Here is a 22,157-nt window from a genome sequence, read left to right on the forward strand (position 1 = left end):
TTTGGGGCTGCATACACCAGCCCCACAAAGAAAGGCATTTAAGCGCCAGGCTGCCCAACGATTCTACCCTGCCCGTCCTAGACAGGACTACAGTAGGAAGTGGGGCAGAAGTAATAGGAGGCGCTCATCTCAGGCCTCCTCCAGCCAAGGGCAGGGCTCAGCTAAGCAGCCCTTGGGCTCAAAGCCAAACTTTTGAAGATGCGCCCAAGATGGAGCACCAGTTCAATACCTGGATCCTTCCCCTTCCTTTGTGAACTGTCCAGCCCATTTCTACCGTGCCTGGGCTCAAATAACCTCAGACCGCTGGGTCCTGAGCATGGTAGAATTGGGATATTCTCTCCAATTCTGCTCCCTCCTGCCCTCCCACCCACTCTCTGCGTCCCTCTTCAGGGACCCTTCTCACAAGCAACTTCTAGTGCAGGAGATGCAAACGTTCCTACAGCTGGGGTGGGGAGGTAGAGTATGTTCCCCTGGAGTTTGGGGCAGGGGATTCTACTCCCATTACTTCTTAATCCCCAAGGCCAAAGGTGGGCTCAGGCCCATTTTAGACCTGCGAAACCTCAACAGATTCATGAAGAAATTGAAGTTCCACACTGTCTCCCTGGCCTCCATCATTCCCTCTCTGGATCTGGGGGACCGGTACGCCACCCTCAGCTTGAAGGATGGGTACTTCCACATCTCCATAATCCCTTTCCAGAGATGGTTTCTGCAATTTGTGGTCAGCGGCACATATTATCAGTTCATGGTCCTCCCCTTTGGCCTATCGGCGGCACCTTGGGTGTTCACCAAGTGTATGGCGGCCGTGGCAGCCTTCCTTCAAAAGCATCAGGTGCAAGTCTTCCTGCCGATTGGCTTATCAAGGGCCAGTCCCAAGCTGAGGTGGAGGAACACATGAACCTGGTACGTACAACGTTCCCCAATCTCAGTCTCATCCTCAACATGACAAAGTCAACTCTGGCTCCCACTCAAAGAATAGAATTTATTGGGGCCCTCCTGGACTTCACCCGGGCCAAGACGTTCCTGCCTGAGTCTTGTTTTCTAGCCATGAGTGCCATCATACAAAGTCTCTACCGGTTCCCAACCACAACAGCCAGAAACTGCCTAAATTACTCGGGCATATGGCAGCATGCACTTACGTGGTGCAGCACACAAGACTGCGCCTCCATCCCCTCCAGGTGTGACTGGCCCAAGTGTATAGACCAAACCAGGACCATCTGGACAGTCTGGTCATGCTTTCTCCCCGGGCTCTTGAGTCCCTCCAGTAGTGGCTTGATCCACTGACAGTCTGTGCAGGAGTATTTTTCCAAACCTCAGCTGTTGCTGTCACTAGTCATGGATGCATCAGCACTGGGGTGGGGAATGTACCTGGGCAACCTCAGAACTCAAGGCCTATGGGCCCAAGCGGAGGTATCACTACACATCAACGTCAGGGAGCACGGGTGGTACGTCTGGCTTGCCAGACATTTCAGGCCCATCTTCAGGGCAAATGTGTATCAGTGTTGACAGACAATAATGATGTTCTATATAAACAAACAGGATGGTGCTCGCTCCTCTCCCCTGTGCCAGGAAGCCCTCAGGTTGTGGGACTTTTGCATCGCCCACTCGATACAGTTGGAGGCGTCATATCTGCCAGGGGCACAAAATGAACTGGCTGATCTCCTCAGCAGATCTTTCCACGGCCATGAATGGTCCCTCTGTCCGGATGTCGTCAGCAATATCTTCCTGAAGTGGGGATCTCCCCAGGTAGACCTGTTCTTGACACAAGGCAACAGGAAGTGCCAGCAGTTCTGCTCCTTCCTGAATCACAGCACCGGCTCAATCGTGGACGCCTTTCTCCTCTCGCGGATGGGGCACCTGCTGTATGCATTCCCACCATTCCCTCTCATCCACAAGGTCCTCCGCAAGGCCCAACAGGACAAGGCTACATTGATTTTCATAGCACTGATGTGGCCCCGCCAACACTAGTTCTCCACACTGTTAAACCTCTTGGTGGACACGCCCATGACCTTGCCCATGAGTCCAGACCTCATCATGTAGTTCCATGGCCGCCTTCAGCACTCCCACCTGGAGTCTCTCCACCTCACTGCATGGAAAATCCATGGCTAAACCTGTTAGAGCTCCAGTGCTCCAATTTGGTTAGGGAAGTTTTCCTTGGCAGTAGAAAGCCCTCCACTCATGCCACTTATCTAGCCAAGTAGAAAAGTTTCTCTATTTGGTCTGCACAGAAAGGCACCCCTCCGCTGCAGTCCTCAATCCCCTTTATACTGGACTATTTACACTGCTTAAAGCAGCAAGGGCTGGCAGTCTCGTCAATCAAGGTGCACCTGGCAGATATTTCCGCTTTCCACCCGGGCGCAGCGGGGCAGTTGGTATTTGCTAACCCCATGGTTGGATGCTTCCTTAAAGGGCTAGACAGACTGTACCCCCGGGTGTGGCAACGGGTCCCCCCATGAGACCTTAACTAGGTCCTCTCAAGGCTCATGGGGGGCCCTCTTTCGAATCTCTAGCAACTTGTTCTCTGGTTTATCCTATCTTGGAAAGTGGTGTTTCTCATGGCTATAACGTTTGCCAGAAGAGTGTCTGAGCTCAAAGCTTTAACATCTGAGCCCCTTTATACAGTGTTTTATAAGGACAAGGTACAATTGCGGCTGCATCTGGCTTTTCTCCCTAAGGGTCTGAGCACAGAACGGCAGATTTCATTTCCATGCGGTGCTCCACAGGAACTTCAGTGATGAGGCTGCAGAGGAGACGCACTGAATCAACCTCCCTGGCTTCTCCTCTGTCCGTGCCATTCCCTTGCTGTATACGTGGCCATGCTCTCCAGCCCCTCCACAGAACATCGCTATGATGAGTCTTCCCTTCCTTTGCAGATTATAATGACACGGAGTCAAAAAATCACAATAATTTTTGCAAACAAATGAAATCCTGTGAATAATCACAAGTTCACTGCTCTGCCACAGACTTCCTGGAGGACCTCACTTAATCTCTGTGCCTGAGTTCCCCATGTGTAAAATGGAGATAATGGCACTTCCCTATTTCACAGGGGAGTTGGGAGGATAATGCATTAAAAAATGTGAGATGCTCAGATACTACAGTAATGGAGGCTATATAAATACCTAACATTGACTAACAAGCTGGGCATTCACAGCCGGTGATGCATATACCCTGCAGAGCATTGCTATTGTAAAGCATGTTCCAGAGCTGAAGACGAGTGTATGCAGAATCGAACATAAAAGAAAATAATCAATCACATAGTCCTTAAGCATCACTACAATGAAATGCTGTTAGTGCAGTCCAAGTTGTGTTGCTCTTAAATGCTATATTCCAAATGCTGATAAAGAACCTACCTTTGAAAACAGCTTCTGCCAAAGTCCACAGGTACATTTATATTTCCTTTATGCTAATTTCTCCAGCATGGCACTTGGAGCTGGCTAATTTGGGGCCTGTTCCTTCTTTCCCACCTCCCATTGATTCGCGTCTTCCAGCAAAAACATAAAGGTGCCTCAGATTATGCTACTGCCTCTTATGAAAATATTTTATTTACTTTCAGGGTAAAGAATAGCAAAGAATAACAGACACTTTGTTTAGGAGACAGAATAAAGCACCTTCCTTTACTAACAGGGAGATAAACTAGATAATGTGCTAGTGCCATATCAGGATCATTTTTTAGGGTGATATTTTTTAACATTCTGGACAGAGAGTAATAGAGAACCTAGTTTTTCCACTCTAATTTCTATGATTCTGTGAACTAACAGCAAATCTAGCAAGACAAGGTGGGTGAGATAATATCTTTCATTGCACCAACGTCTGTTGGTGAGAGACACAAGCTTTCAAGTTACATAGAGCTCTCTCTCAGGTCTGGGAAAAGTACTGAGGTCTGGGTCTACACTACAGACCTATATCGGTATAACTACTCACTCGGGATGTGAGAAACCCACACACCTGAGCCACATAAGTTACACTGACATAAGCACTTGTGTGGACAGCCCGATGTTAGTGGGAGAGCTTCTCCTGTCGACATAGCTACCGCCTCTCAAATAGGTGGATTAACTACACCACTGAGAGAGCTCTCTCCCATCAGCTTAGAGCATCTTCATTAAAGCGCTACAGCGATGCAGCTGCACTGATGCAGCATTTTAAGTGTAGATGTGCCCTCAGAGCATCACAACTAAATACAAGGTCAAAGAGATAGTTTAGTAAGAAGTTAGAACATATTCTAAGGGACCATTCAAGGTGAAATGGCCCATTGACACCCCTATAGTCATAGGACAAAAAAGAGGGGATTAGTGGGCTACAGATTGTTGTAATAAGCCATAATTCCAATATCTTTATTAAGTCCATGATTTTTAGTTTCTAGCAAAGTGATGCATTTAAGCTCCCAGGTTTGTCTTTTGAAAGTGTTGGGCAGATTTCCTTTGAGGATGATGACTGAGAGATCAGATACAGAGTGATTGCTTTGTGACGTGTTCGCCCACAGGTGATACGGTGGTTTTTGTCTTTTATCATTTTCCTGTGTGAGAGCAGTGACTGTTTGGTTTCACTCACATAGTTGTTATTGGGGCATATTGTGCACTGGATGAGGTACACCACATGGTGTGATAGGCACGTGTAAGACCATGGAACTTGAAAGGTGTATTGTGGGGGGTGTTGATCATTGTAGCAGTGGAGATGTGTCTGCAGGTTTGGCATCTGTTGTTCTGGCAGCATCTGGTGCCACTTTGAGTTGGGTGTCCTAGTCTGTGAAGAGCTTCCTTCTGGTGATGAGCTTTTAGAGGTTGGGAGGTTGTTTGAAGGCCAGACAAGGGAATTCAGGAAAGATTTCTTTCAGGATGGGGTCCCCATTGAGTATGGGTTATTGTTTGATGATACCCTACATACAGCAAATCTAGCAACAGATACAAGGATTGGAATTAACTACATCTTGACAGCAGTGGTGCAGTGGAAACTGCTATCCAAAGCGTGATTGCCATTGCAGGCAGAAGAGGATTCAGACTGAATCCTGCTATCTCACTCACATGCAGAAATCTACAAATGAATCAGAAATGCGTCTGCAAATCTCTTTAATTCATTATCTTGTCCTAGCTGATTGAGCTTTCTCACCAAGCTATTGATAGTTAATTTAGCACTGTGCAGCATGTCCACAATGGAAATACAGATTTTAATGCAAAATATATGCTGCTTGAAGTCCTACACTGGTGGTGTGTGTCTAGCCCAGTATCGCATAGTTGTCTTTCTACTCCTGGCTACTACTTTCCTTTGAGTCACTTTGAATTAGGAATTAGCCTCTTCATTTGTGTGTTAATAGGATCCTGCAATGGAGCAATTCTGTAGAAACCTTTCAGGATCACGAGGGCCAGATTCAGCCGTGCTGGCATGGAAAGCTACAAACCTCCCTGTGCCGGGCTGGGGTACAGACTGGGTGGTGGCAGTGCAAAGAATCAATGTGAATTGTGAACTGGTGTTTCCACTACTTCTCTCCCCACAGGTTCCTCTTGGGGAAAGCAGATATAGTTACTTACACCCAGTGGTTCCATGACAGAACCAGAAGAACATGCTGAATCAGATGGGCCTAGCCAGATGTGCTTTGGGGCTGTTTAATTATCTTCATTCCCTCCCCAGCAAAGGAAAGGTTACATTTATTATCTTGCCACACTTCAACCTCCCATCCTTAGCCTGACCTCTTACTCCCTGGTGTCCCCCATCAGCTCCTGTCTCAGAGATGAATGCGGACTTTATATGATATTAAATACAGGAGCATAGAAAAAATGTTTTTTAATTTCCTAATAATGAGATTCAGTTCCCCGATACATGGCCCAGTCCTGCAGTATTTGCTCATCCCAAAACAACCATTCGTTTCATATTGTAAAGGCATTTCTTATTTAATACCTTTCTGTTTTGACAACTGTGGTCAGAATTAATATTCCCTAAGTGAACTTGGCTTGCCCAGGTCTCAACGATATGGACCATGCCATGGCTCATGCAGTTCAGCAGCATCAATAGCAACGCAATGGGCCATCAAAGAAACTTGCAAAAAATATACACATTTTTTTTTAGTATTTTTAACTGTGATCAAAAACACTGCTGCTTCCAAAAACAAAACTGGTGCTTAATTAGCTGTTAGAACTGTAGATTACTACAATTTATGGGAACATACTGATTGGGAATTTGTTATTCGTGCTTGCCTGAAGGTAATGTTTGGCTCAAGTATAGTCGGTCAGAAAGGCTAGAATTTCAGCTTGATTTGTCTACAGTTAAGTCACTAGCAGAATTTAAATGGATTTGGAGTTATACCTACAGTACCACTCATGGGAAATGAAATTTCAAATGCACAGATGCTCTTGTACAATAGGAGGCTTTTATGTATCACAACAGAAAATGTTTCTCCGTTTTCTTGAAGTATTCTCTGATGGATTTATTATCCAAGATGGTGGTTGGCCAGCCTCATTTTGTCCGTTGCATCAAGCCAAACAATGATCGGCAGGCACACAAGTATGACAAAGAGAAGGTACTGGTACAGCTACGCTATACGGGAATTCTGGAGACGGCAAGAATTCGGAGACAGGGTTATTCCCATCGCATACTGTTTGCTAACTTCATAAAACGGTAACTACATGTACATATGAGCATATTTCGATGATTGTTGTCTGATGTTTGCTGAATGTCATCAGCATTCTTGGAGATGTATAAAACAAAGATAAAGACAAGGTCCTTGTCAAAGATCACAAGCTAGACTGGACAGACAGAATATTTCAGACATGAGGGTAACACATCATTTTGATTTGTAGGGAAAGATCACACATCTCTGACCATTGTTTCGTGCTCATTGCAGACTGAGGCCTGGTCTACACTAAGAAGGGGGGTCGAACTAGGGTACGCAAATTCAGGTACGTGAATAGCGTAGCTTTATTCGAAGTACCCTAGTTCAATCTACTCACCCGTCCAGACGCGGCGGGGTCGAACTCCGCGGCTCCCCCGTCGACTCCGCCACCGCCGTTTGCAGTGGTGGAGTACCGGAGTCGACCGGAGCGCGCGGGGAGTTCGAACTATCGCGTCTAGATCAGACGCGATAGTTCGAACTCCGAGAAGTCGAACTCACCGCGTCGACCGGGAAGGTAAGTGTAAACCTACCCTCAGGCAGACACCACTCTGCTCAGTCTGAAAGTTTTCTCCAGAACTATAAGGGCTAGAAACTTAATATTTTAAATTAAATCTTAGAATTTGGAACAAATAATGACATCCTCCAAAAACACATCACTGTATCTCTAGCCACTGAGAACCAGCTTAATTCAGCCTCTAGCTTTGCAGAGAGGCACATAATGATCACATTATTGCACATTAAAGATTAAGGTAGAAGTGCATAAATGCATGGTTTTGTTTTTTAAAGTGTAGTTGATAAGTAATATTCATTTGTTAAGAGACTAGTCTCACCCTTGTTATATCTGGGAGAACGTTAAATAAAAAAGTCTCCACGGTAAGAGATTAAGCAGTTATTTTGCATTTCTCTTTTACAAATGTAGAAGCCAGACATTTTCCTGGATAAGAACTTAGATTTACAGGGGGAAAATAGAAGAAATTGTGCAGATAACACCCACTCTGACAGAAGCTTTTAAAACTAATAGAAGTAGAAGTAGACAACCGATGACAGAGACACAGAAGAAGAACAAGCTGATGGTTTGATAAGTTTGTTTCAGGATCGCACACTGAGGGGGCCATGACTGTGTCAGAAAAGCACAGCTTGATGAAGGCTGTTGAAGTAGTTTCAAGTGAACAAGGTGTGTCTGGGGCTTTGGTTATTGCTTTTAAAGATTTTACTGCTAGTGTAAAGGAGGGAAGCAGAGAGCATAGTGAGCCAGATCCTCCACAGGTGTAAATCACTCTCACTCCACTGATTTCAACAAGGCTGGTCGATTTACACCCATGGAGGATCTGGCCCAAAGCACAAGGAGTTTTGTTAAATAGCTGGCAGTTTTTTATTGAGACTTACAGTCACAGACCTGGGAAAATGGGAAAGGAAGTCAAGTGGACTGAAAATTAGCCAAGCCAATAAGCAGTAAAAAGAAGCTGCAGAAACTAGTAGTGATAATATATTGTCTCTCCTTTTTTTATTATACTGTGGGCAAAATATTGCCTTTCTTTACAACTGAACAATCGAGGCTTTGTGTGTACAGAGGAGCTGAATGACAAGAAAAGAAGACATCCAAGCTTGAAGGAGGCACACATAGTGTCCACATAATTGTTCGCGAACTAAGAAAACTAGAAAAAGAGTTTATTGCATTTAAAGCTTTTGCGTGTAAAGGATAATAAATATATGGAGTAAGTTAATAAAAAGACTAGCAAAGCTAAATCTAAAGCAATATCTAGATGACTACTCAAACAAACAAAAGATGGGGTGCGATGAGGGGTAAAGAAAAGACAGTGCTAGTTACCCAGATTTCTTGAGGGACATGGAATTTATTCACTGATTTTAGAGAGAGCCTTCAATTCTGCACACTACTTTCTACCTCCTCAGAAAAAGCCTGGGTAAATAGTCTTTGCAATGTGCCACACTGAGACTCTGTCAAAGCAAAGGAGGAGCAAATTCTAAGGTTACACACACTCATAAGAATGCTCTGTCTTCAGCTGAATGCATCCAAGAACTGTCATCTTAGAGCATTTCTGCTGATCTCAAATGCTGATTAAAACAGGAGAGAGAGGCATTCTCTAAGGCACAGGTTCTCAAACTGGGGGTCGGGACTCCTCAGGGGGTCGTGAGATTATTATATGGGGGGGTCGCAAGCTGTCAGCCTCCACCCCAAACCCTACTTTGCATCCAGCATTTATAATGGTGTTAAATATATAAAACGTGTTTTTAATTGATAAGGGGGGTCACACTCAGAGGTTTGCTATTTGAAAGGGGTCACCAGTACAAAAGTTTGAGAACCACGGCTCTAAGTATGCAGGACCCAAACTGTGAAGGGCTTCATAGATCAGACTAACACCTTAAATTGCATTCAGCAAAGAACTGTGAGCCAGTACAGTCTCTGCAACACACATGCAATATGCTCCCAGCAAGGAGTTAGTAGGCAGCCACCTTCTGCACCAGCTGAAGTTTTGTGGCCCCAGGCTAGGGGTGGCAGAGGCATGGGTATGAGATATTAAAATTCAGTACTCGAAAGAATACATTTAAACAGAAAACAACTGTAAACAATGATTGACATGTTTTTTGTTACTGATGCAAGGGTGTGACGGGATCCCTGGGGTGTAGCCTGGGACTGTGGGGCTGCTGTGCCCCTTTAACTGTCTCCAGCCTGGGTTGTCTTGCACAGTGCCTTGCTGGTGACCAGCCGCAAACTCCTCCAGGCACTGTTATCACTCAGATCAACCGTATGTGGAGCCCCACACCAGCTAGATGGCATGAATGCTCCCAGAGCCACTCAAGAATCACAAAGAGATGCACCAGCCGAATCCCCCCAGCTCCCAGCCCTGTGCCTCAGGAAGATACCGTCTTGCACTGCTCAAGATGAGCCATGCAGATTTATTCACTGGTTCACCACTTCATCAATGGAAAGTGGATATACACTATCCTTTGAAAACCTGAGCAGATTTATCACACACTTCAGGCAAACTCACTGGTAAAGATAAACAGTAAAACGAATTTACTGACTACAGAAGATATATTTTAAGTGATTATAAGTTCTAGGCAAAAAGTCAGAGTTAGTTACCAAAATAAAATAAAATATAAGCACTCAGTCTAAACTCTCAACCCTATTAGACTTGGCAACATCTAGATTAAGCAGTTTTTCTCACCCCACTGTATATTGCAGTTCATAGTACACAGATTTCACCCTTGAAACCTGAGGCAGTCTCCTTTGTTGGAGTCTTAAGTCTTCTCAGTGTCCGTGTTGCTTGCAGCATAGGTGGGGGAGGAGAAAAGGCCAAGCATGTGGCCACTATGTTCTGTTTTATACCCTTAGTCCATGTGCCTGTAGAACACAAGTCCATACATGTTTGGTGAGCATTGCTGAGTCTCTAGGCAAGGTTGAGCAATTCCCCTGGTGTAGCCTCATGCAATTGAGTCATTGCATTGTAGCTCCCTTGCTGAAAAATAGCTGGTGATGTCTGTTCAACAGCAACCACCCAAGTGTTGGTTACCTCCCTTGTCATTGTCTCTGTAGAGCTAGTATCTGGGCACCTTCAAAACCCACAGCATATTTTAATGAAAACCATACAACACAATTCTTATAATTTAATGACTTCAGCAGATCATAACCTTTCCCCTGATACCTCACAAGGCCTGCTTTATATGCAAGATCACAATTATATATAAATGAGGAATATGGGGGTTACTGGGTGCTCCCCCAAGGTACAGAATGTCACAAAAGGGTTATCCACAACATGCAAAGAAGTAGTAAAGGCAACGATTTGGCAAAGACTCTCACTAGACAGCATGTTTTCTGAGAGTCCTGTAGTGATGTTAATAGAACTAAAAAACCCTCCAGGGTGTACAAGATTTCTCTTATGCACCTTTAACTGTGTTTCTAATTGCTGTATATAAATACACGGTGATTTTTGGCATGTTCTTTTTAGTACATTATGTATTGCTTCATACAAAAACATTTTAAACTAGGTTTCATTTAGATAAATGGTGTGAATCTGCATATTTCAGTCATTCCATATTACTGTAATAATCATATTGTTGTCTTTTAGGTATTACCTCATCTGCTACAAAACAAATGATGATCCTCCAGTCAGCCCTGAAACCTGTGCTGCTATCTTAGAAAAAGCCCGCCTTGACAACTGGGTTCTCGGAAAAACGAAAGTAATATTTCACATACTTTGCATACATTTCACTATGTGTTTGTAAAGATATTAAGCAAACTCTGCTCTCAGTTACTCCACTGGAATTACTTTTGATTCACATGGGTAAAAAAATTATTTCATTGGACACCCCTCGTTGACAATTAGGCTGAAATCCTGGTCCCTCAGTGCCGGGAGAGGAGTTGGCAGCAGATGATCTCAGATGTAGAGAGTGAGGGAAGATTTGGTTATGGACAGAGGCCACCCTAGCTATAATCAAACTAGGCCAGTGGCACTGGAACATATTTAGTAGTGGGGGTGCCGGCAGCCAGGACCCAAGCCCCAGGTGAGATGAGAGGTTGGGGAGCAGAGTGTGGGCAGAGGGCCGGGAGCAGGTCATAGGCACGGGAAACACCCCCAGGTTTTATGCATAGAGCCAGCGGCTGGGGAGCAGGGTGCAGAGCCAGCAGTCCTGCATAAAACGTGGGGGTGCTGCAGCATCCCCACGCATCTACTTGGCGCACCTATGAACTAGGCAGCTGCCTAGGGTGGCAGATTTGGCCAGTCACCTTTCCATCATGATGGAGGGGTGTCTGGAGCAAATTTGAGTGGTTTTGCAACTCTTTACACTGGATTACCTGCCACTCATTCAAATTTGGCTTGACTGCCCCTCTATCATGACAGAGAGGCAGCCAGGCCAAATCTGCTGCCCTAGGCCTATGAGGAGGAGGGCAGCACACTGAAGATTTGTGTAGGGTGGCAGATTGTCTTGAGTAGCCTCTGATTAGGGTGGAGATAAATATCTGCTCCCTCATTATTGCCTCGTGGCACCAGCAGAATTTATCAGACTCCCTCCCACCTCAGCCTTTCTAGCCTGATTTGTCAGAAAGGGCCTTCCTGCTGGCAAACTACAGGAGGTTTGCTAGACAGAGAAGGTGCCATAGGAGAAAAACTGGTGTCTCCACACCTCAAATAACTTCAGCCTCAAGTCTCCCCTTCTTTGAAGGTAACACGGGGTGGGGGGAGAAGTTTCAAAGAGAGGGGGAGACATAGAACTGAACTGTCTGAGGTGCAGATACCTGTCTGAGGCACCTTTCTCCATAGCCACACCTCTTCTTGTTCACGCCTGTCTAATGAACCAGATATGGATTCATAATGGGACTACCAGAGAGGAGAAGAAAGATCTTCTTCAAAGGCAGAGGGGTATTGCTGGGGCAGGTTTTTCTAAAGAAGGCTGGGACAAGGATCCATGGATGCACCTCCCCACCCAACCTCTCTCATGTTGTGAGGTGGGACAAAAGGAGAAAATGGGGATGGGAAAAAGAGAATAACTAGAGGTATGGAAATTTATATCCCACTATGTACTTAAATGGAGTTACTCCAGATGTACACAAACGTAACTGAAACAGGAGCTGACAGACAAAGACTATGACAAAAGGAGTAGAGAGGAGAGGACAGAAAAGTCCTGAAAAAATAGATACAATGGGACTGATTCTCCTCCTACCTACAGCAACTGGTTTCACATCAGTACAACTCCATTAACTTCAATGGAGTTACTCCTGATTTACTCCAATGTGAGACAGAATCAGGACTGATGTTTGTATCACTTGCGCCAGTCTTGCTTTTGGGGTTGTTTTTCTATGGCGTAGGCTTCCCTGAAAGCAAATTTAAAAATAAATAAATGGCATGGGTTTAAGGTACTAGACAAAAGTATTAACAGACTGGAGTTAGTTTTGTGAAATATGCATCAGAGGAAAACACTGAGGAGGTTAAAGTATTTTCCAATGAAAATACAAATAATAAAAGTGTTTTGGCCACTTGTGTTATGAACTCAAATTACAGAATTATTTCAGCTTTGTCACCTTCAAAAATGATCATTTAAACAATGGAACTAAAGGCTTTGTTCTTCCTCTGATGGTCACACAGAATTCCTGTTGATGCTAAATAAACTAATGTACATGTATGAATCACTGCGAGAGGACTGTCTAGGCCATATTAATTAATGCTGTGTATCATTGTTTGTTTACTCTCTTTAAGGTGTTCCTTAAATACTATCATGTGGAGCAGTTGAATTTAATGAGAAAGGAGACGGTTGACAGGATTGTTTTGATTCAGGCCTATGTCAGAGGGTGGCTAGGTTCAAAGAGATACAAAAAATTGAAGGAGAAAAGGGAAGAAAGTGCTATTAAAATACAGTCAGGTAATAGCTCAACAGCATTTTAGAATAAATGTGCATATGGATGAAATATGGCTTCTTACATTTTGTTCTTTTAAACCTGTTGCATTTGATAAAGCATTCTATGTTTCATCTTTTATGTATTTTTATGAAAAGAAATCGGTTAATCAGGTTACGACAATAATCTCTTCACTACAGTTGTCTATCAGTGTTACTTTTAAAAGGCAATTTTTAACAACAAAGGAATGTGAATACATAAGTAATATTTTTATTCCTAAAATTCCAGCATACTCTGACAATGTCATAATATACGAGTGAAAAAATAATGTATTAACCACCTTGGATAATAAAACTAATTAAGCTATTGATTGAGAAATCGCTAATTGAACAGTCTCCTTTAGCATAACTTTGAGCATCATCCTCTTGGAAGTTCTAACATCTACATTTTTTATATACTAATTGATTCCATAATTACAATATGACCTGGAGGACCCAGATTTTACATATTTTATACAGTTTGTGCTTCCTTGTCATAAATTTGGAAACCTGACTGACAATTCAAAAGTGTGTTTCTTTGTAGAAACATCCTGGAAAGATATGATGTTTGAATACTTTAATTCTGATGCCATAATTCCTTGAAGAATTCTTTATTTTCATATACCAGAGGGGTAGCTGTGTTAGTCTGGATGTATAAAAGCAGCAAAGAGTCCTGTGGCACCTTATAGACTAACAGATGTTTTGGAGCATGAGCTTTCGTGGGTGAATACCCACTTCGTCAGATGCAAGTGGGTATTCACCCATGAAAGCTCATGCTCCAAAACGTCTGTTAGTCTATAAGGTGCCACAGGACTCTTTGCTGCTTTATTTTCATAATCTTCTATATCACCTAATGGATGAGCTTAAATTTTCCCACCTCTTTTTAGTTTACAGGGGCTTTGTTGCTCGTAAAGAATATGAAAAAGGAAAAAATAAATACAAAATGGAAACATTTATTACCAGACTTCAAGCAGGTAAGGACTGTTAGCTTTCTAGACTTCTAATACACTGATTTTATGTATCTGCTTATACACAATGTAGTGGGCCAGATCCTCAGCTGCTATAAAGCTACATTGACTGCAGTGGAGCTACATCAGATTGCACCGACGATCTGATGCACATATCTCTGCTTGTAAATACTGTATATATGTGTGCACACTCAGAGGTGAAAGTAATAGAAAAGACTTACCAGGACGGGGTCCCAGCTCCAGGCCCCTAGAAGGGCCGGGGCCTCAGGCAGAAGGGGCCGGGCTGGAGGGTCAGCCTCCCCCAGCCAGCCCTTCCGCACTGCCCAGCCTGCACCTCCCAGGGTTCCGGCAGTGATGTAAAAGTCCTGGGACTCTGGTCTGCGGTAGCAACGGCCGGGAGCCCCGGGCCCTTTTAAATTGCCAGACCCTGGGGCGGCTGCGTACGGGCCCATACTGGCAGCCACTTCTTACCCGTATGCTATACCGGCCCACTTTCACCTCTGTGCACACTATATCTCTGCTTGCATTTAATGTATATATACAATATTTGTCTGTATGCTCTTGTATACCGTATATTGTTTACATTTTTCTATATGTTTGCTACATATTAGATAACATTTACTTTAGAGAAGAGTCTTTATCTATAGCTATGCATATGCCTCTGGTTGTCTTCTGTCATGGCTCTGTTCCTACCTATCAAAATGTTCCTTCTCTTCCTCTGTGCCAAGACATCTCTACTGTGACATCTCCCAAGATTCAGTTCTTGATCCTTTGCTTTTTTCCATCTACCCTGTCCCTCCTAGTCATTTTGATAACCATCACGTGTATGTATACAACCTGACACTGATCTCATGTGGTGTATATTCAGGAGTAACTCAATTGCAGTCAGTGGAATTTTACCAGTGTAAAACTGGTCTGAGAGTAGAATCAAATCCAAAGAGGTCACCATTGAAAGTCAATATTTACCAACATGATGATAACTGAGATGCCCCGATTAACTCCTCAGCAGAGGGAATCTCAAACGCCACAGTGTGGCAACAGCTTGTTCATGTTGATTAACCACTGCACTGTATCTTATGATATCTTTAATTCTCCTTTGCGTCCACTCTCTCTTCCTGACATGTGGCTTTAGCTCAACTTCCTTCAGCATAAAAGAAGCAAAATTATATGATGCCCATTGTCTCACACTTTTAGTGACTCTGCTCCCCATTTGTTTCAAAATCCAGTTCAAAATTGCCATCCTTGTTTTGAAAACCATCCTTGGACATGCTCCATCCTACCTCAACAATCTGGGCTAACTTCACAGGTGAAGCTAAGTAACTTGAAACAGATCAGATGCTGTCCACACTTACATTTACAATGGTATAACTCCTCTGACTACAGTGGAGTTACTCCTGATTTGCACCTATGTAAGCAAGAGGAGAATCAAGCCCAGAAAGTCTAAGGCTGTGTCTTCACTACAGACCTTACAGCAGCACAGTTGTATCCCTGCAGATGCACTGCTGTAAGGTCTCCTGTGTAGCCGCTCTGTGCCGACGGGAGAGAGCTCTCCCACTGGCATATTTAAACCACCCCCAACAAGCGGCGGTAGCTATGTCTGTGATAGAGTGTCTCCCGCTGATATAGCACTCTCCACACTGGCGCTTTTGTTGGTGAAACTTCTCTTGGTCGGGGGGAGGGGGGGGGTTTGCACCCAGACCAACAAAAGTTTTACCGACAAAAGTGCTAGTGTGGACAAAGCCTAAGAAATTCTAGAAAGAATCTAAGTTCATGTAATTTCCACTGTCTTTGGGGCCCCCTAAAAGTGCATGTTAAATCCCTTTATATTCCTTTCTAGACTACATTGTACCCCCTTAGACTCACATCCACTTTTCAACCTATAATTTGTCTCCGTTACACAGCACTTCTGAGTCTGGCCCCCAGTGCATCTACTGGAGTGCAACTTGATGTAGTTCACAGAGAGAGGAATGCAGCAAGAAAGTCAGCTAACGGGGGGTAGCAGACAGGCCACCCCTACCTGAAATTTGGTTCCTTGCTATGTAATTCACACCATCTTAGAACCCATTACACTCACTTATACATCAGTAAATGTGTGCTGGGGAGTCTAATTTACACCACTTTACATATCAATTCTGAATTTGGCTTCTTCCATTCCCTATCCCACTCCCTAGTTCTTCAACCATTGCCTCCTTCTATGATCCTTCACACAATGTCACCACTGCAGGTGTGAGACCATTCTCCTCTGTAGCTTCTGTCATCTCAATAAACTTCCTGTATCCCTCCACTTCACTGACTTGCCATCACATTTAAAATCTCACTTGAAAACACAGCTTTCCCCCACCTTGCCTCTACTACCAGGTTCCTGTCTTCTGCAGCTTTTTTAAATTTAACTCTGTATTGTTATTATTTAACTCTGTTAAAAGTTTGAAATACAGCTTGGGTGTTATCTGAAATGGTATTGTACTGTAATTTGTATCAGTTGCAAGAGGATACTTAATCAGAAAGAAAAGGAAAGAAATAACAGATGCATCGAACAAAGCAGCGACAACAATTCAATCTCACTACAGGGGATATAGGGAGAGGAAAAGCTTCAAAAAGAAAAGGTAGTGATCTTTTCCTTCTGTTGTATCACTTAAATGTCTCCTGCTTCAGTAAACACATTGTCAGAATCAGCAATATTCTCTGGAAATGAAGCAGAATTGGATGCTTCTGTGTAGCACAAATAGTTTTACTCCTGGAGGAATTCTGCACCAAAAAATTAAAAAATTCTGTACACAATATTTTAAAATTCTCCAAATTTTATTTGTCAAAATAACACTACGTAATCCATGCCAGCTTCAACTATTTTGGTAATTTATTTCAAAATACCTGTCAGCAAGTATGTCTGTAACAATACAGACACACACAAAAATTCCCCCAGGAGTAGAGAGTGAAAGAAACCTCTATTACAGCCCAGTTCCTGTTTCTCTGCCCTGACCCCAGAGCCCAGCTGGGAGACCAGACAACCCCTCCCCAACAGAGCCCAGCCATGCCCCCCAAGCCAATACACCCGAACCCCCTCCCCACCAGAGCCCAACTGCAGCCCCTCCCCCAGCCCAGATACCCGCACTCTCTCTCCCCCAGAGCCCAAGGATCCAGAGGGAGAAACAGCCTGATGCTCAGTACCAGGCTTGCATGGAGTTTCCTGAGTGCTGTTCTCTCTTTCCCTCAGGGCATGCTGGGAACTGCAGCTGCCAAGATCCCTCTAGCTCCCTCTCCCTCCCCCCAGCAGTGTCTTCTATGTGTGGCTCCTAGTGGCAGCTAGTAGTACTGCAGCCCATTTCTGTGGGGGAAAAGAAATTCTGCACACACGTTAATTTCTGCAAAATTCTGCACTGCACAGTGGCACAGAATTCCCCCAAGAGTATACATTATGCTCTGCTTGAGGAGATAGAGCCTGTCCCACTCCTACCTCCTCAGAAACACCCTGAAGCCTTGGCCCACCACGCAGAGTGTGCCATAACAGCGAGCAAGCAGGACAGAGTGTCTCTATCTCTCTTACACGCATGACTGCACATCCGGCTGCTCCAGGCACCCAAACCAACCTGCCTGAGATGCAAGGGAGGAGCACATCACTGCTTTTGCAGCTTCCCTTTGCTTCCCCATCAGAAATCATTTTTCTGTGGGGAAGCAAAGAAATCTGCAGGGGATATGAATTCTGTGCATGCACAGTGACACAGAATTCCCTCAGGAGTATAGTTTGTTTGTTTATTTTAAAAGATGGCAGTAAACATTTTTCTTAAGTTTTGTGACCTCAGGGAAGAAGAGGCAAATATGGGGTAAAAAAAAGAATTAATTGGCAATATTTTGCCCACCTGTGATTTTAATATAAACTGATACTACTGATAGGTCCTGGTCTGTGTTTGGAATAGCTCTTCTTGAGACATTTCTATACATTGCATACACCTCGTCTGAATCAAATAAAAGTAAAAATGGAAAGAAATTGACAATCTGAAACATTGAAACTTCCTCTTATCCATCTGTTGAGATGGGTACCCAACAATAAAACAGACTCTGTTCATGAAAGTAGTTTAGGACTCTTTCCAGGTGCGCTATGTTGAATGGCCAATATTTTCACAAGCTGTTCTGGGCCTGCTCAGTGTAACTCAGCCAACTAGGCATTCATCCTCTGAAATGCATTTTTAGTCTTTGCTTTCGAGGTGTGATTATGAGTGAGCCTAGTGGGAGGTAGCACTAGAAAGGTTTGGTAGTCTTACCCATACGAGAAGGAAACCATTTGGGAGACCACTCACAGCCAGTAAAGACAGTGCTGGGTAAAGAAGTAGAAGGATGTGGTTAGTGTGCTGTCTTGGGACTTAGAAGACCGGAGTTCAATTCCCTGCTCCATCACAGATTTTTTCTGTAACCTTTATCACCTGCTCTTTTATCATCTAGATTGCCACCCTCATTGCCCTTGGGCCATTTGACAGGGATATTCTTCCAGACTTAGAATATCATTCATATTCACAAATATGTATATTCATTCCCCATTCCTAATCTGTGCTAGATGCTCTTGTTGTTTTATTTTCATTTTTGATTGATCAAATTGTCGTTTAGTACACAAACATTGCTGCAGGAAATTGTAAGGTGGTAATCTGTCTGCTATAATATTTCCCAAATACAATACGTCTCATACAGGGAATCACTTCTGAAGAAGGAACAAACTAAAAATGCAGTCTCCATTATTGAAAAAGATGAGCAACCTCAAGACAACAAAGAAAACCCAGCTGTGATGACAAACTCTCCTTCTCCAGCTGAAGAGGAAGCAGCTGTTATTGTTCAGAGTAACTACAGAGGCTACAGAGAGCGTAAAAAAATAAAGGAGCAACACAGAAAACTAGCAGATCAAGTGTCTTCTCCAGTGGAAAACTTGAAACCAGAAGTAAAGTCAGGTCAAAATGTAGCACAGGAAGCTGAGGCTGAAACAGACAGAAAAGGTAAGGCAGCTATTTTCAGTCAGAGCAGCTACCCAGGACACCCAGACAGACAGAACCTAGAGGAAAAAAGGAAAATGTCTCCAAGAAGAGAGAGTGCTTCTATGAAACAAAACCCTCCAGGGCAGCATCCAAAGGAAGGCAAAAAACAGGCCTCTTTGAAGCAGTCATCTAAAAAAATGACAGAACGAGGCCTCCGAGATCTGACTCATCAGGAAACAATCAGCACAGATGAGCAAAACCAACTGTCTGTTGTTGTTCAGAAGAAGTATGACAGTCACTTGGAGAGAAAACATCTGACACAGGAAGGGATAATACCTGGTGAAAATAAAGGAAATATAAGGAAAGACTCAGTAAGAGGCTCACAGAAGCAAGCTGAGCCAGAAAAACAAGGTTCAGAAGACAAAGACAAGGCAGCAGTGGTAATTCAGAGTAATTATCGAGGTTACAGAAGAAGGGGGCAACTCAGAAAAGAAGGGAAATTACCTTCTAAAAGTCAAGAGAAAGCTAGTGGAGAGCCAACTGAAGTAGCACATATTCAAAATAATGATCCCAAGGCAACAAAAGATAGAGAAAGGTCTAATACTCGGGCCGAGAGCCATAAGAATCTAAAGGATGGCTCAGCAAAAGAGGCTTGTGATTTGGCAGCCTTTTCAAGACAGGTAAGAAGCTTATTAAGCTAAATATTTCTTGGTAACTGTAGGAAATGTGCTAAGAGCAATGCATTAGCTGATAGCTCATTGAAAATGGATGCTGTGACTCATACTACTTCATAACATACAAAACACCAAAATTAACTGTAATAAGGGGCATTCTGTTCAGGCCAGTCAGTAAGTAACATTTTAAATCACTTTATTCTGTGCATTTAAATCACTGGTCAGGAATTGAAGAGTTAGGTTTATACAGATTTTGATATTAATTTATTCTGAAGCGTGGCAGGGTTTTTAGGCAAATCAAATTCTCACTTAGTAGTTGAATTTGTGTGTGTGTATGGGGGGGAGTAAATCTGTTTAAAATTTGTTTTCCTTAAATTATATTAAAAATGTTCCCCTTTCCAAGCCTTGTTCTTGCATAGATGAGCTCCCACAGAATGCAAGGGATTCTTAGGGTTCACCAGTTCCTTCTACAAATACTTTCCAATGGTGTACATAGAGCTGGCCAGAGCATGACAATTCCGTTTCGTGACAACTTCCAAGATTTTGGAATTTGGTTTTGTTCTGCATTGGGGAAAAAACAAACCCTTTTGGACATTTTCATGAAACGAACTGTATCAAAACATCCAGTTTTGGATCAAAAGGGATAGGGGTTTTTTTTATTCAGGTCACTCTCTCTGGTCAAAAGTGACCAGAGCCCACCCTGAACCTCAGAAAGCTTCCTGTTGAAAACATCATTGAAATCACTAGATTGCCACAAAATGGTTCAGCTTCAGCAAAGCAGCATAATTTGATACGAATACATTTCACTGAAAATGTTGTGGATGAACTCCTGGCCCCGTGGAATTTAATGGCAAAGCTCCTGTTGATTTCAGTGAGACCAGGATTTCACTCAGTAAAATTCAGGTATTTTAATGGATATTTTATAAAAATCTACAATTCGTGCTACAAGTGGAGAGACTGTCAGGGTTGGGGGTGGGCATTGTCCATTTTAACCTAAAACCAGAAGCCCCAGTCAAGATAAGCGTTTTTTTGAAATGCTGACATTTGCTAACTAAGGCCCTGACTCAGCAGAGTACTGAAGTCCTTACTCGCCTGTTTAAAGTTATGCACATGCTTAACCACCTTGCTGAATAAGGTTATCATAACCCGTTCCTAGTGCATGCTCTGCCCTGCTCTCATTGAATTCAAAGGGGCTCTGCATGGACACAGACGTGAACCTCTACGGAGCAGTTTGCAGGATCAGTTATTATTACATGTGCAGTGTTTGTTACAGTGCTGTGATGGAATTATTTCATGCTTTCAAAAAAGCAGTGTATTGCATAAAAGCAGTTTGTCCAATCTCTGTTTATCTTATTGTCCCATCTGCAGTTTCTTACCCTTGATTTATCTGGAAACATAGAGATCTCTATCTTGTATTATTTTTTTTTAGATATCAAAATTGTCCGAAGACTATTTGGCACTGCAGCAAAAGTTGAATGAAATGATTTTGTCACATCAGCTGAGGACTGTGATGCTGTCCAAAGATAAACAAACAAATGGCCGACTTTCTCCTCATGTGTGTCAATCAGGTAATATTCAACCTTCATGTTTATCAATAACATTAATGTCCCTCAGGGGCAAGTCTTGCAGCCACAGGGGGTTCCATGACAAGGATTCATAGTCATAGATTTTAAGGTTAGAAGGGACCACTAGATCATCTATTTGGACCTCCTGTATAACACAGGCCATAAAACTTTGCCCCATTTCCCCAGCATTGAGCCCAGTAACCTGTATTTGACCAAAGCATCTTCCAAGAAGGTATCCAGTTTTGATGTGATGTCATCAAGAGATGGAGAATCCATCACTTCCCTTGGTAGTTTGTTCCAATGGTTGTTCACGTTCACTGTTAAAAATAAGTGTCTTGTTTCTAATGAGAATTTGAGAATTTGTCTGGCTTCTGACTTCAGCTTCAGCTTCCAGCCATTGGCTCTTGACATGCCTTTCTCTGTTAGATTACAAAGCCCTTTAGTACCCAGTATTTTCTCCCCATTTAAGGTACTTATACAGCATGATCAAGTCAACTCCTGACCTTCATCACTGTAGGGCATTTTCTCCAGCTCTCAACTCATTTTTGTGGCTCTTCTCTGTTCCCTCTCCAATTTTTCAACATCCTTTTAAAAATGTGGACACCAGAACTGGGTGCTTTATTCCAGTATCAGGCTCCCCAATACCATATCCAGAGGTAAAATCACTTCCTACTCCCCTATTTATACATCCAAGGATCACATTAGCCCAGTGGTTCTCAAACTTTTGTACTGGTGACCCCTTTCACATAGCAAGCCTCTGAGTGTGACCCCCCCCTTATAAATTAAAAACACTTGAAAATATATTTAACACCATTATAAATGCTGGAGGCAAAGAGGGGTTTGGGGTGGAGGCTGGCAGCTTGCGACCCCCCATGTAATAACCTCACAACCCCCGAGGAGTCCCGACCCCCAGTTTGAGAGCCCCTGCATTAGCCCTTTTTGCCACAGCTTCACACTGGGAGCTCATGTTGTCCACTATGACCTTTAGCTCCTTTACAAGAGTCACA

At 43.4% G+C, this 22,157-nt stretch overlaps 1 protein-coding gene across 1 annotated transcript in view; it reads left to right on the forward strand.

Moving 5' to 3' along the window:
- The window catches only part of MYO3A (myosin IIIA), a 189,836-nt gene that overhangs the window by 143,420 nt on the left and 24,259 nt on the right, over nt 1-22,157 (forward strand). Inside the window, exons 26-32 of the mRNA XM_045007383.1 lie at nt 6,398-6,603; nt 10,687-10,798; nt 12,814-12,976; nt 13,876-13,962; nt 16,436-16,559; nt 18,634-19,591; nt 21,015-21,153. Coding sequence (XP_044863318.1) covers nt 6,398-6,603; nt 10,687-10,798; nt 12,814-12,976; nt 13,876-13,962; nt 16,436-16,559; nt 18,634-19,591; nt 21,015-21,153 — 1,789 coding nt within the window. The remainder of the gene's footprint in view (nt 1-6,397; nt 6,604-10,686; nt 10,799-12,813; nt 12,977-13,875; nt 13,963-16,435; nt 16,560-18,633; nt 19,592-21,014; nt 21,154-22,157) is intronic.

Source organism: Mauremys mutica, chromosome 2, assembly GCF_020497125.1.
Source record: "Mauremys mutica isolate MM-2020 ecotype Southern chromosome 2, ASM2049712v1, whole genome shotgun sequence".
Classification (NCBI taxonomy): Eukaryota; Metazoa; Chordata; order Testudines; family Geoemydidae; genus Mauremys; species Mauremys mutica.